This window comes from Seriola dumerili, unplaced genomic scaffold (assembly GCF_002260705.1).
Source record: "Seriola dumerili isolate Sdu_G_001 unplaced genomic scaffold, Sdu_1.0 BDQW01000002.1, whole genome shotgun sequence".
Lineage (NCBI taxonomy): Eukaryota > Metazoa > Chordata > Actinopteri > Carangiformes > Carangidae > Seriola > Seriola dumerili.
Window position 1 is genome coordinate 6,386,276 of NW_019174257.1, and position 14,020 is coordinate 6,400,295.

At 36.9% G+C, this 14,020-nt stretch overlaps 1 protein-coding gene across 2 annotated transcripts; it reads left to right on the forward strand.

The window, feature by feature from the left end:
* Nucleotides 1-102: 102 nt before the first annotated feature.
* On the forward strand, nucleotides 103-13,921 carry LOC111240029 (FYN-binding protein 1-like). Of its 2 annotated transcripts, none has more exons than XM_022770034.1 (16): nucleotides 103-215; nucleotides 5,036-5,657; nucleotides 6,617-6,731; nucleotides 7,200-7,255; nucleotides 7,439-7,476; nucleotides 7,907-7,944; nucleotides 8,868-9,000; nucleotides 9,349-9,511; nucleotides 10,852-11,002; nucleotides 11,239-11,255; nucleotides 11,853-11,913; nucleotides 12,198-12,240; nucleotides 12,473-12,635; nucleotides 12,871-12,904; nucleotides 13,369-13,406; nucleotides 13,505-13,921. In XM_022770034.1, exons 1-16 carry the CDS (start codon nucleotides 213-215, stop codon nucleotides 13,531-13,533), a joined length of 1,704 nt encoding a protein of 567 aa, XP_022625755.1. In that variant the 5' UTR covers nucleotides 103-212; the 3' UTR covers nucleotides 13,534-13,921. The 2 variants fall into 2 exon arrangements, with proteins under 2 accessions (XP_022625755.1, XP_022625822.1); XM_022770101.1 differs by having other exon boundaries at nucleotides 6,620-6,731.
* The last annotated feature ends 99 nt before the right edge of the window (nucleotides 13,922-14,020 follow it).

Below are 14,020 nucleotides of genomic sequence, written 5' to 3' on the forward strand. Positions count from 1 at the left end.
CATGTTAATATTTCCCTGCTGTTGAAGCTCATGTTGTGGCGCTGTCAGTTAACCACCTTCCCCACAGTGAATTACTGAGCATTTCCTCATTTGCAGTAAGCTTAGAGACACAGGTCATGTAGGTGTTTGTACATTAACATCAGCCTGGATACTGAATCACTGCTGGACATGGGGCACTTTATCCACCACTGAATCATCACTAAAGCTAAAATATGGTAAGAAATTCTCATTTATAATCATTTGTATAGTTTGGTTGTAACATAGGGATTAACAGCTCCCCTACTCTCAGCGGTAGTGACTGTGTAATTCTGACCATTTCCTCCTGACAGTCAACCCATCTATGAATAACCTGACAATCAAAGAAAGACCATGGACAGATTTTATTGTTTCACCGGGTAAAACCTCAGTTACCTTTTATCATAACCTTTTAAACTTTTAACCTGGTTTAGAATCCTTCAAACACATGATCTGGCATTTTGAACCAGCACGTCGTGGCTCTCTGGTAGATCCGGTAAAACATTAATGTGTTGAGTTGCACTTGTTCTCTACAGGAATTACATCATTTTCACAGCCAAAAGGGGGAAGTTGGAATTTGAAATTGCCTAGAGCGTTCATCCTGCAGCTGATGAATGAAAGCTTTATCACACAGCTATCACCAGTTAATGATTCACAGCACTCAGTATCGCTTCACTTCAGTTTGTATTTTAATAGCATTTTGAAACTTTTTTTAAATAGAAGAAGCTCAGTGATGGTTGATATTTAGCCTTTAAATTGTAAAATATCTTAGAACTCCTTCAGGTTTTTCTCCATATTTGGGTGTATAGAGACTTGAGAGGCTCGTGACTCTAAAACTCAACTAAAACCAGACTTATTATTGTATTCTTAAATCGATTAAACAACTACATCAAATGTGTTCTGTAGCAAAGACTGGCTGTTACACAGCGTTGTGTTAATATATTGAATCAATTTTTTAGCTTTAGCACAGGTTAGTGCAATTTAAAGTGCAATGCAGAAAACAGTTAGCTTTACTGGTTGTTGGTGTAGTCTTAATAGAGATCAACAGAGTTAGACAATATTTCAGAAAATGCTGACTTTCACCCACTGCAACATATTTTAAAGAACAAGAACAATATGTATTATGATAACAACTAAGTCATATTTTATTCATTATTTATTTTGTCACTCTGTTTTAAATACAGTAGTTTTTCTGAGTGTTGTCAGGTTTTCTCTGAAGCACCTGCACAACTAGAGACTGTGGAAAGACACCTGAGATAATGTGTGCCACATGAAGGGAAACGCACACACACGCACACACACACTTGTACACACACACTTGTACACACACTGTGTTTCTTCTGCAGGCGCTCGCTGACTGAAAGTGGAACCCCATGTCTGAGTTTTGTGGTGTAGAGAAAAAGTTTTTTGTCTGCTTCCTTTGTTCCTCATGACAAGATAGAGTGAGCGAGCAAGCGGGCAAGCGACTGAGCAGAGTTTGCAGCTTATTGGTGCAGGAGCAACAGTGGAGGGTATTTCTATGGTAACCAGCGCAGGATGCTGGCTGAGGTAAAGAGGTGTGTGGTTGTGAGCACTTCCTGCACTTCTTCACATTCTTCTGTCTGGCTTTGTAAAGCTTTCAACTTGAGGTGTTCAGACAATAGTTCAGTGATTCCTTTATTATGATAATGTTTTTCTTTTTGTTGTTGTGTACAAAGTACCAGAGACATTCATTCATCGTGTTTCACTACTCTCTCCAAATCTTATTTCCTCTATGGTCCTGTGTTTGCTGATCACCTTTGGGAAATTGCATAACCAGTGCTGTGGTTTTAAAAACTGTTTTAAGACCCCACCAGCTGAATTTCAACTAAACCAATGAGTTTGCTGCTGCCGCTCTGTAACGCTTACTTCACACTCTCTTTTCTCTTCTTGCTCGGTCCACTCGTCAAGATGAGAATGATTACATTCAAACCCCAAATAACATCACAGAGACGCCTCAAAACATGTTTCAGTCCGCGACAGATTCCTGTTGACACTAATGTCTAACTAAATGTCTTTTTTATTTTTATTGACAATGTGCTAGTACATCTGCAAAAATAGTACTACATATCAAACTTTGTCAAGAATGCGGCCATTAAATCGTGAATTTATTTCCTTTGTTGTCCCTGGTGTTTACACAGTTCACCAACCTCATCAAGTTCATCATTAAGATAATAGAAAAGTAATAGAAGACACAGAAGAAGTCATGTAAACAAACTAGAAGGGCCCTCAGAGAGCGCAGATCTCCAACGAGGCCATTGTAAAAATACATATGCCAAACTTTAGAGAAACAATTCAAATTCATAGCAAATGATCCAGATCTGCCCCAAAATGTAATGGGTTCCTTCCCATCCCTCCACCAGGTTTGGTGAAAATCGATCAGTACTTTTTGCATAATCAGATAAATAATCAGACGAACAAACAAACAAACATGGATGAAAACATAAACTTCTTGGAGGAGTAACAATTGATAAAAATCTTTTCAGAACCACATGAAGTAATAGTGACAAAAACACATTAAAGGGGATCAACATCATGAAATAGTTCAAAATGTAAACATCATTGGATTAAAAGATCGTTTATAACAACATTTCAATATCTCCACACTCTATTAAGGAATACTAGTTAGGAGCCATTGTCAAGCCTTTGCTTTAAAGCAATGGGAGTTTGAGTTTGAGTTTATTCCACTCCACTGCACCAGAGTACAGAAAGTAATCCTGACCTGTCTTCTATGTCATCTATGAAGCATTAAGTTTGCTACACTGGATGTGATGTTATGGCTATGGACTAAAATAGTTTAAAATAGCAATGAACAGTTTCATGTTCACTCCTACAAAACAATATTTGATTGAATATGATGTCCTGTGCTCCACTGGAAGCCAGTGAAGCTGTAAGAACTGAAATCTTCTTTCCTTTTTGACTTTCATCCCAACAGAATATGTTTTTCAAAAACACTCCAAAGAGAATATGTTTACTCTGCCTGGCCTCTCTATCAGGTGCACATATAACATTTACTGCAATGCAGTGCAACAGGAATATTATAATGTTCAGTTTTAGTTGACACTGTCACAGGTGTTTATTACTGACCTCCTAGTTAATGGTGAGCAGTGTTGGGGAATAGTGAACACATTATTAAACTAGGACTTAAACTATTTTGCAGACGTTTGCAGGTAGTTACGCTACATTCATATTTGCATATTGAAACGACAAACCATAAAAGGAAAAGAATGATTTAAAAAAAAAAAAAAATTCTCTCTGTTTCATCCTGACCACTGTGAATGCAAACAAAGGCAATGCATTTGTCAGGCAGGCCACACAACATGCTTTGTGTAGTGCATGTGCAAAAGCTAAGGGTGTTGCTTAGTGCTCACACACCGACAACACCATGATGGATAAACCTCCTCAGTCTCAGCTCAGACTGTTTTCTGAGCGAATGAATCAAAAACTAGCAGATTTCAGCTAAACACTCAGAGAAACCAAATCCTGCAAGGCTGGGCGGTGGGTCAGAGTGGGCTGGGCTTGGGGCATCTGAGACTGGGGATTGTATAGTTGTGACATCACAAAGCTATGGAAGTGATAACGGCTTTTCTGAATATGGGCTGTGTTCATTTCTCCATGGATTGAGACTTTGATAATTTCACAGTATTAATATAGGATCTAGAACTGCTTTATAATCAAAAAAGACATAGAAATCTCACCTTATATAATATGGGACCTTTAAACAGTTATTGTTTACAAAACCATAGCTGACATTCCTTGCACTTTCCTATTGATAGTGAGGTATTTTAGTTTTTTGGTTTATGTTATAACATGTAAACAAGTAGGCACTTTTCACAATAAATTGCAATAAATAAAACATTTTTATTACAACTTTGTAAAATGTCACGTGAACATTTTTTTTTTACAAAGTAGTTTGAACTAGCTTTAGTAGCTTTAGTTAACCAAGCTCATTTTCTTCCTCTGGTTTTCTCCCTGTGGTAGCTTTGCTGTAGTTCAACTTCTTCCAGCGAAGTAATTGGTAGCTTGCAAAGTTATAATGCTTTCGAAGTAGCTTCCCCAACACTGGTGGTGAGTTTGTATGGGGATGGGCCAAACCCCCTCCCAATATAATGCAATGTAGTCCAGTTTCTCACCACATTTACTTTATTTTATTTTACTTTTTTTTAAAGTTTAGTTTAGTTTTTTTTAGTTTGACTAGCTCCACAGTGGAGTGATGCAGTTCATAGTGAGAAACCAGACAGAAAACCAGGAAATGTCTTCTAAACATACAGTAGTAAGAATAAAAGGACTGAACACAAACAACAGGAGATGAGTTCATGATGCATAAAGTTAATTCAACTGTACAACATCATGCTGTGCTATATTAGAGTTTTGAGGAAGTGATGATTCAGCCATAACAGCCTCACTCTTTCTGAAAATTGCTGCAAAGGGATTTTAATCAATACGTTCTCTTCATTAAAGTGACTTTACAATATGCCCTCCCTTTTAGCATCTATAGACACTATATATCTATATATGGATATATAAAGAGAGAGATAGGTGGTGGTTTGAGGAGGTGATGAGGAAGTGATGAAGTGCTGTATATATATATATATATATATATATATATATATACATATGTATATAACAAACAGAGATATCTGCTAACAACTACTTCGTTCTGGTACTATACAGTATAATGTGTTATGAACTATTTATTCTGTGTTTATACTGCTTATAAATGCTGTTCAGGTGCTGATCTGGGATTACTTCTTGCTGTCTTTAGTTTTGTGTGCTGCAGGGAGTTGGTGGGGACTTGTGAGCTCTGTGAAGATAAAAACAACCAGGAAATTGTGTTGTTGCATGGTGCAATCACACTTTGTAAAGATAGCGCAGGCTTTTGATGAGTTGTGTGTGTTTGTGAACGTGGGGGTCATGCCTTGCTGTGAGCTGTGCTGCTAACTTCCTGCTTAAGAAACAGAGCAGCCGCAGGTTTGAGTTTGTGCTCCTGTGTAATTTTCAGGAGGAGATCGTAGATGTCAAGGCTCTGAGGGCCCGGTTCAACAATAAGACCAGCACCTCGGACACCAGCAGCCGAGACAGCGGGTCCCCAAAATCTCCACGACCTGGGTTTGGGAGAGCAATCTTGCCAGTGACAGATAACAATCTGGCCCATCACAGACTGTCTCCCTCTATTCCTCCTCCTTTGACTGGCCCAGGGCTGGTGAGGTTCCCAAGGCCAGAGCCAACAGCCGCCTCCAGCCCCCTCAGACCTGCCTCTGTCCCGCGACCGCCTCTACATTCTGGAGTCAGAGCACCCATCCAGCCGGCAGACGCCAGCAAGGTCAAACAGACGGGGGAGATGCTACAAAACATGATGCTGAGGCACCAGATCCCTGCAGGTATCAGACCAGCTCTGGCTCCATCTCCAACTCCACCTCAGGCCCCTGCACCAGCTCCCACCTCCACCCCTCTCCGACAGCCGCCCAGACAGAGGAGCGCAGGGGAAGTGACCCCGCTGAGGAAGCCCCTGCCCCCTGAAGGACCCCTGCCCTTGAAGCCAAAACGGCCTCCGAGTGTCAACCTGGAGCCCTTTATGAGGTTCACCCGAGGACCTGCCCTTCCTGCCCCGAGGAAAAGTGATAGTGAGTCTCTCTAATTTATTATTAACGCACAGATTTTTAATTATGTATTACTCAACTTGTAAATGAAGACGATCTAGAATTTCTCTGCTTATTTCTCTCTGGCTAAATGTTTGTAAAAGGTTAATTATTCTGAAGATGGAAAGAAAACACCTGCGGTTCTTTCTGTTTTAAAATGATTTGAGTAACATCATCATGGCAGTTGCTGGTGTAATTATAAGATTAGTCAATATAATACAAGGACAAAGCTTGTTTTCTCACAGTAGGAAAAGTGCAGGTATAAGAAATTAAATGAATGGTGGCTGAATTCCATTTAGTTGCTTCAGTTTAAGGGTCCTGGTGTTGTGCAAGCTGCCTCGCTGTCACATCGTCATGGCTGCCTGGGACACTTAAATAGAACACCACCTGTTAATAACAGTAACACCGCTCTTAGTCTTCTACTCACTATTCTTATTATGAAAGGCCAAAATGTCTGCGGTGAAATAGACGTGTGTGGCAATTGTACTTTCCCATGCAATTTTACTTTCCCATGAATTAAACGCATTTTCCATGTTTAATGATGATGGTTAGATTTTTTGTTTTATTGAAACTTTTGATGGAAAGTTAAGTGATTAAAATGGATGAATCTCCATACCTAAATATTACTGACAGAGCATCAGATACCTAAAGAAGAATCTTCTATGAAACATAAGGATTCATTTTTTAAAATCAAATCTCATGATCACTGGTTCAAAGTCTTCAAAGCAACATTGACAAACCAGTGTGCTTCATCTTTGATTGGAAGTCAGCAGCATTAAAGCTCATTGAAATTAAACAAACAAGCCTAGTGCGGAAACATTTCAGCGAATGTGCCTCTCTTTTTGCCTTTTCATTGAAGATTGTCAGTGCTGTCATCGCTGCTTATCTGTCTCATTGTAAATAAAATTTCTTCATCTACGTAAAGACATTGTCTGGCTCTTCAGCAGGTTCCCCATGTTCAGCTGGTAGAAAAATGTCCCTGCCAGGATTAGTCAGTCCTCCAAAACTGCCACAGCGATCCAACAAACCAAGCAGACTGCCGCACCAGATTGCCTCTATGTAAGTATTCACCACTTCACAACATGCTGGTGTTAATACAGAAACAACCTGGTTTGAATTTCAGATCATTTACATCATATCTTTAAATGTACAATCAATGTTAATAAAATCACTGAGAGAGCCACACCAGATTCTCATTTCCTTCACAGTTGTCATGACGTTAAGAAGGAGGGCAGGAAATTATGCGAGAAATTAAATTTTAAAAAATCAACAACAAACATGTTGCAAACAACAAGTATAACACAAATTATATAAATAATATAAAACCGTTCTTTTTGTGCAGTTACTTCTACTACACTACTACACTACACTACACTAGCTCCTAAAAATGAAGTTTATATACAACAAATATCTTTTTTGATGGAAACAAGATGCTGTCCAGATGATGGTTTTATTTATTTTATTTTTTTCAGCAGGAAAAAAGTGTAATTGCTGAATAATGAACAAATGTTTGTTTATTGATTGCAGAGACATTGATGATAGCCAGGACACCTATGACGACATTGCAAGTTTTGAGAGGAATGGTAAAAAATTGTTTATTGGTGCAACGCTGCAGCCTCTTTCGTTCTTGAAGCTTTTCTTCTTCTGACACATTTTAAGTGAAAAAAATATATGAGTTGTAATTTACTTGTATTATCGTGATTATCAAGCATTTTTCTGAGAAATTGTGCCACTTTTTTAAAGACATGTCTTTCATGATTTCGCAGAGTCCTGGAGTGACAACAGTTCACAGTGTCTGGATGGGGTGGGTACAGAAAATTGAAACTGAAATTCTCACTGTAAAGTGAAAATACCACCAATTTGAAGAATTCAAAATCAGGTGGCTCCTCTTGTGAGAACACGTTGCACTCTTCCCCTAAAACTGTAACTAAACTTAGAATGAAAGTCCAGTTCACTCCTGTTTGTAATACTTTAGTATTTGTTTATGTTAGTGAGACAAATGACAATTAACTTTATTCACTGTCAGTGCTTTCAAGCGCTTCCTTTGATTTCAAGCTTGAGTTGAGTGTAATGTACACATATATAGACAACAATGAGGAAAACACAATGTGTTATATGACTGAGAAATAACACAATTAAATTCTTACAATGGGTGGTATTCTCCTTTAATGTAATAATCCCTGTGTATGAATATTTTCTTTTGTCTTCAAATCAAATTGTCTTTTGTCTTGCAGGATGATGATGATGATGATGTATATGAGTTTATTGATGAGTAAGTATAAACTTTCTGCTTTCTACTTTCCAATTAATTGTTGAGTCTGTGTCTAATAGGAGCTCTACACAACCAAAGTAAAAAGTGGCTACGTTGCGAAGCAACTGTTTCTTTTATTTCTGTTACTGCTGCTGTTATTTTTGCATCTGCTGCTACCACCGCTGCAAAGTGCTACTGTTGTGACAACCATCAGCCCAGTAGTTTTCTTAATCATAGTCGTATTTGCATGTGAGAGGGAGTGCTAGGCTGTAATGATATGTGCATTTACACATTCATATTTATTCATTCAGAGGGCCGTTTTGTCTAAAGCTACGTACAAATGAGATACTAACAGAGCCACAGCAGGTCTAGGAGAAGTCTTCAAGAATAAGTGACTCATTATCTGCCTCTTTTGTTTTAAAGTCAGAAGAATTTCAAATTGCATGAAGGTTCGTTAAGCATATTGTGCAGCTTGTCTTTACTTTTAAGTTGTGTCTGTGATTCAACACACATGTTTCCCGTCAAAGCAGGATATTGTGACAAATAACAGGCAGAGTCTGTTGAAATCTGGGCAAATCAGAAAAAACTGAGACAGTGAAAGAGAGTAAATACTGAAGTTGGTAAAGACGTTTAGTTTGAATTGCTTAGTGCAGAATGAATGGCTTCAAAACATGTTAATTGTCTCTCATGTACGACTGATTGTTGTGATGTTACAGCTTTTACTGAAAATAAGATGAATGATCATAAAATCTGTTAAATTGATGTGTGAGAAAAGATACACCTTTTCCAGAGAGTTTAATGTAATGTAAAGTTTTAGTAATGTCATTTTAATAGAAAACTATGAGAAAACAAAAACACTGCCAAGCCTTGTTTTGTTGTTAGTCGTACAGTAAGTGCATGTTGTCGTGAAAAAGTAATTTTTCAGTTGAATTTCTCCTTTCTAGGGACCAGGTGGGCGTGAATCAAGTAAATGCTGAGAAGATAAGAAAGAAAGAAGCAAAGAAGCATCGAGAACAGGAGAAGAAAGAACAGATGGAGCGTCAGAAAAAAAAGAATGAGCTGAGGAAGAACTTTCAGGTAAGGGCCCAGCGACATCTGTCCTCCATGAAACTTCCAAAGATCCAGTTCCTTCAGCAGCAGATCTGATGGCATCACCTTAAGCATTTAGCATGGATGACAGTTTAAGGAAATTCAAAACAGAAATGCTACTTGCATTTTGGAGATAAAGATATAATATAGTCATAGTAAATTTAGGATAGCTACTTTGGGTAAGTTAACCTGCTAAACTACCAGCTTCATGATTGTTATGATTTTGAATTAAAATGCATCTTGAAATATACATTTTTATTTCTAGTATAAACCAGAGATCCTTCTTTGAACTTCAAATTTGCAACTTTCACACCTTACTTATCTGTCCATATGTAGTTGCAAGGGGAGGTGGAGGTTCTTCATACAGCCAAAGTCCGACACGATTGGCACGGAGGATCAAAACTGGACCTCAGTGTACGACAAGGCGAGAGTGTGGAGATCCTTCGGGTGAAGAATAACCCAGGAGGCAAATGGTTGGCTCGGTCTCTGAATGGAACCTGTGAGTTCTGCTTTAAATTTCTCTTAATCAATCATGCAGAGCATCTTCCCATCTGAGCCACAAAGGTAGGCGTCTGAGTAAGCCATGAATTGGCCCGTCCAGCAAATTCACCTCCCAACATGAACCAACACAGAGGAGACCTTTGTTTCACATTAAAAAAAAACACAGGTGGAAATACCTGAAATTCAATACTTCAAAATATTTTCCACATATTGCTTAAGTGGAAAAGTTATATCAAGCATATCAAGAAAAGATGCAATAAAAGCAGACACATTTTTTCCAATACTTCTACAATTAGTGTGCTCTTGTCACAGAAGATATTGTTGTTGTGTTTGGCAAGTGTTTCTTATGATCTTGCCTTGGCTCCTACTTTGCTTTGTAATGGACATTAAAAAAAACAATGTATTATGTTATGCAGATAAGACACAACTCTGTGAAAGAGAGATCTGTGAAAGCAGTCAGTTCTTCTGGCCTTCTGTCTTTTGACCTCTTATTCTCTGGCTTTTTGTTTACTTCCTCTAGTGTTTATTTCATCTTTCCAATAAGTTATGTAAATTATGTAAGCAATCAGAATCAGAAGTAATTAAGTGCCAAGTATGTTTTCCCATATGACGAATTTGCTTAGGTGTTTTGGTACATAACAATGTCAGCAATTGTAGACAGTTGACAGGTTGAGGACAACAAAGAATGCTATAAAGGAAAGCAGAAGAGCATTTGAAGTGTAAAGCGCAAGCATTTGTAAAATTTGATTGAAGTCAGTTCAACACGTGGTTACGTTGGTTTCTCCGGCAAGCTAAATGGCAATATAGCATGAAAGTAGTGTTACTATTCTTGCTACAAGTTTAATGCAAATTCCACACAGTGATGAACTAAGAAACAACTGCTTCACATGTCAATGCTTCGAAATGATATTGCATATATGTATACTATATACTATAACGTATATATTGCACATTATCCTGGCTAAAGGGGATAACAATTTAACAACAAAGTGTTTCAGACTGACTGCCATTTTTAAATAAGAATCTAAAGCACATCACAATCTGCCAGTCTGTTTACCTTTAACCTTTCATGTTGGTCACATTTTGTTGTTGCTGATGAAGCGAATTCCTTTACAGTATGACTATTCTGTTAATCCAACAGTAGCAGAGTGAAATATGCACCAAATTAATAATACAATAACTGTCACAGTATTATATTGATATTTTTCACATTTACTGATGTATTCAGTACACATAATAAAATTCATCACCCAGCCATAATACTGATCATCGTTTGTTATGTTTGTTTCATCTGTGTTGACTTACAGTATATTACCTTGTCGTTGTGTAAACTTGCAGACGGATACATCAGCAATACATGTGTGGACATTGACTATGAAGCAGTGAAGCGCAAAGTGCTCCAGTCCAAAAAAATAGACACATCACCATTACCTCCACCACCTCCAGACCCCCCACATATGTTTGATGTGGACTCCAATAACAGAGACAGGTACAGTAGATTGTGTTCATCCTGCTGTATGGAAAATGTTCCTTGTTATATTGAAAGAAAAACCTCTCAACACTCTACAGCCAACCTTTACTTTAAGTTATGTTCAGTGTATCAGTAATTTGAAATTCTGTGAATGTAACCTGTAAACATGCCTAATTGTTCGGTTGCATTGCTTCTTCTGGTTCACCTGCTCTTGTTCCAACTAACATGTACGTTGTATTTCTTCTAATCTGCAGCATGCTTCAGGATGATGGTAAGTAACAACAAAGCACATATGAACATCACTGACTAATTAGGATTAATGTCAGATTTTTTTATTTATAACAGAATTGCTCAAAAGAAACAGCACAGTCTCAGTTATTTCTGTGAAATAAAGATCATTTGACTAGGTCATTTGGTTTAATAAAAAAATAAAAAAATAAAACGATTAAATAGCCGCCCAATCACCAGCGAAACTTTGCAGGAAATCTCTAAAAAAAATGTTATTTTGCAAAATTGTTGTATTGTTATATTGTTCAAAATTGAACATACAATACAATAACATGGGGTGCTGTTTGCTAAATATGATATTTGACAACTTAAATTAAATTACAAAAGATGACCAACTTTATCCCAAATATGAATATTTTAATGAAATAGTACTTGGCTATCTAGTGTGGGTCAAACTCATTGTTTACTTTATTCTATTTATCATTATTTAGTTTATTATTAATATCTATATTTAAGAGTTAAGGACATGTTTTATTACTGTTATTGTACGATTTTTTCAAACAAAAATATTAATGTTTATTATTTATTTAGAAGACAAGATAAAGTTAGTTTCAGTTTACAGCACTTGTTTTGTTCTCAGATGACTATGATGATGTTCAACCATTGACTGAGGATTTCCCCCCACCACCATTTGAAATCAGGTATCTGTTCATGTCTGATTTACTGAAAGGAAACAGGAAATGACTGGTTGAGTGTGCTGCTGTATCATTATAATGTAAATCTTTGTAAAGATCTGATAAGTTATGAGACTGATGTTCAAATAGAAGAGCATCAATTGTTAATTTCTAATTACTTTATTAATCTCTTGGGGAAAAAAAACATCTGAAAAACATTTGTTGAATAATACATTGGTATGGTATTTGAATGTTCTATATTTCATTGTCAAGCTCTGAAATCAAATTGTGAAATGTTTTATCATTTTCAGCATAGATCCCAAAGTGGAGAAGGAGCTAAGAAAAAAATTTAAGGTAAATATTTTTTCACACATTTATAACCGTGGTTTACAGTTTAAGTGTTAGCTAAAGAAGAGTGTCATCGGCATAGCAGTGAAAGGAAATGTATTTCTGAATTATTTGTCCTCATACAACTCAAAATTATATCATGACACATATAACATAAACATGCTACAGAACCTGCATTGAGAGATTTAAGAAAACTTTAAAATGCCAAAAATGTGTCACTGTAACTGTTGTTCTCCAGTTTGAAGGGCCACCCAGGGTCCTACACACCATGATGGTGGATCCCAACTGCATCTTAAAGAAGCCAGGAGGGAAGGATCTGCATGTGTCTCAGGGAGATGTCCTGGATATTATCCAGCTCACCAGCAGCAAGAAAGCTCTGTGTCGCAACAGGTTTGGAAAATGTACGTGAACACTTTGCATCCCTGTGTGATTTTATGTTATAGTAATCTACAGCATATTTTAATCCCCATTAGCCACTGTATTGTAACAGTGGCTACTCTTGCAACAGATACCACCAATACATATATATCATGCATCAATATATATGATTGTATAAAATAATTCAATAACAGTTGGATTTTACAAATTCATTGAGACTGTTCTACATAAAAGTCTGTTTTGTCTCTCCTCTCACAGATGGTTATGTGTCCAGATCACTTCTTCTTCCAATGTAAGTAATCTTAATCGGTTCATATGTGACTCTACCTTCATTAGCAAATGTAAAGTCTTTATGAATTAGCCTTTTCTAAATACGTGTTATTGTTGTTGTTATGGTAACAGTTTACTGTATCTATGACTTCTGGATGTCTGGATAAAGCTTACACTGACAAATATAGACCCACTTATATACACTGTGCACACACCTACAGTATGTGTTGTATACTGTATGAAGTTTGGCTATTGCTACATCCGTCCAAGTTGTAAATATAAATATTGCGCTTGATGCACCCATTTTTACACTAAGTTGTAAACTTAGTGTAAAAACCAAACCAAAGCTTTAACACATTTTGACTTAATGTGTTAAAGCTTTGGTTTAGATTTTACACAGAAGTATCAATGAAAATTGTCAATGAAATATCATATCAATAAAAATAACTTTTCTGCAATCAGTTTAACATCAGTCTACGTTTGCAGGGAAGGAGACATTTACGACGATGTTGACTATCCAAGTGGTGAGTTATCTTTGGATCCCCATGTTCTGTGAATAATTGCAATGCAAACTGTGTTAATATAATTTCCAGTGTAATTTGAAATTGTTTTCTCTTTTCAGACATCTATGACAACGACTCCACACACTGATTTTTCAAACATGTCAAACTTAACACACACACACTTTCACAGCAAGAAACACAAATGTGGAAACAAACTATATGAAAGCTAAAAACGTGTGGGTACAAATGCTTTATTTGAATCTATAGCAGCTGTCCTGCTCTCAAACAAACAAACAAACAAACAAACTAGACTGTAACTCAAACTCAAACTCAAACTCAATAAAACTATATAACTGTATAAAGTCATACCAAACTGATCCATGTGGATATACACATACGTTCCCTGTGCTAAGACCTGTCATCACTTGCATTGTTTGTCAAACTGCTTGTATAGCAAATGAATACACTATTACTGTAGCTTTGTGTTTTGCTTGACCTCTGAGATAACTTAAAAATAAATAAAATAGCTTTTTTTCCGGTAATTGTGATTTGATTTTTTTGTCAATTTTTAAGTTTCTTGTGAAAGAAATGTGAAAGACAACCCTTCTGCTCTTACTATGCGTCTTACTATGAGT

What these genes read in the sequence shown, in the direction of transcription:
- LOC111240029 (XM_022770034.1), top strand. An exon ending in CCGCACCAGATTGCCTCTAT is followed by an intron (nt 6,732 to 7,199) that starts GTAAGTATTCAC and finishes TATTGATTGCAG; the next exon opens with AGACATTGATGATAGCCAGG. An exon ending in TGCAAGTTTTGAGAGGAATG is followed by an intron (nt 7,256 to 7,438) that starts GTAAAAAATTGT and finishes ATGATTTCGCAG; the next exon opens with AGTCCTGGAGTGACAACAGT.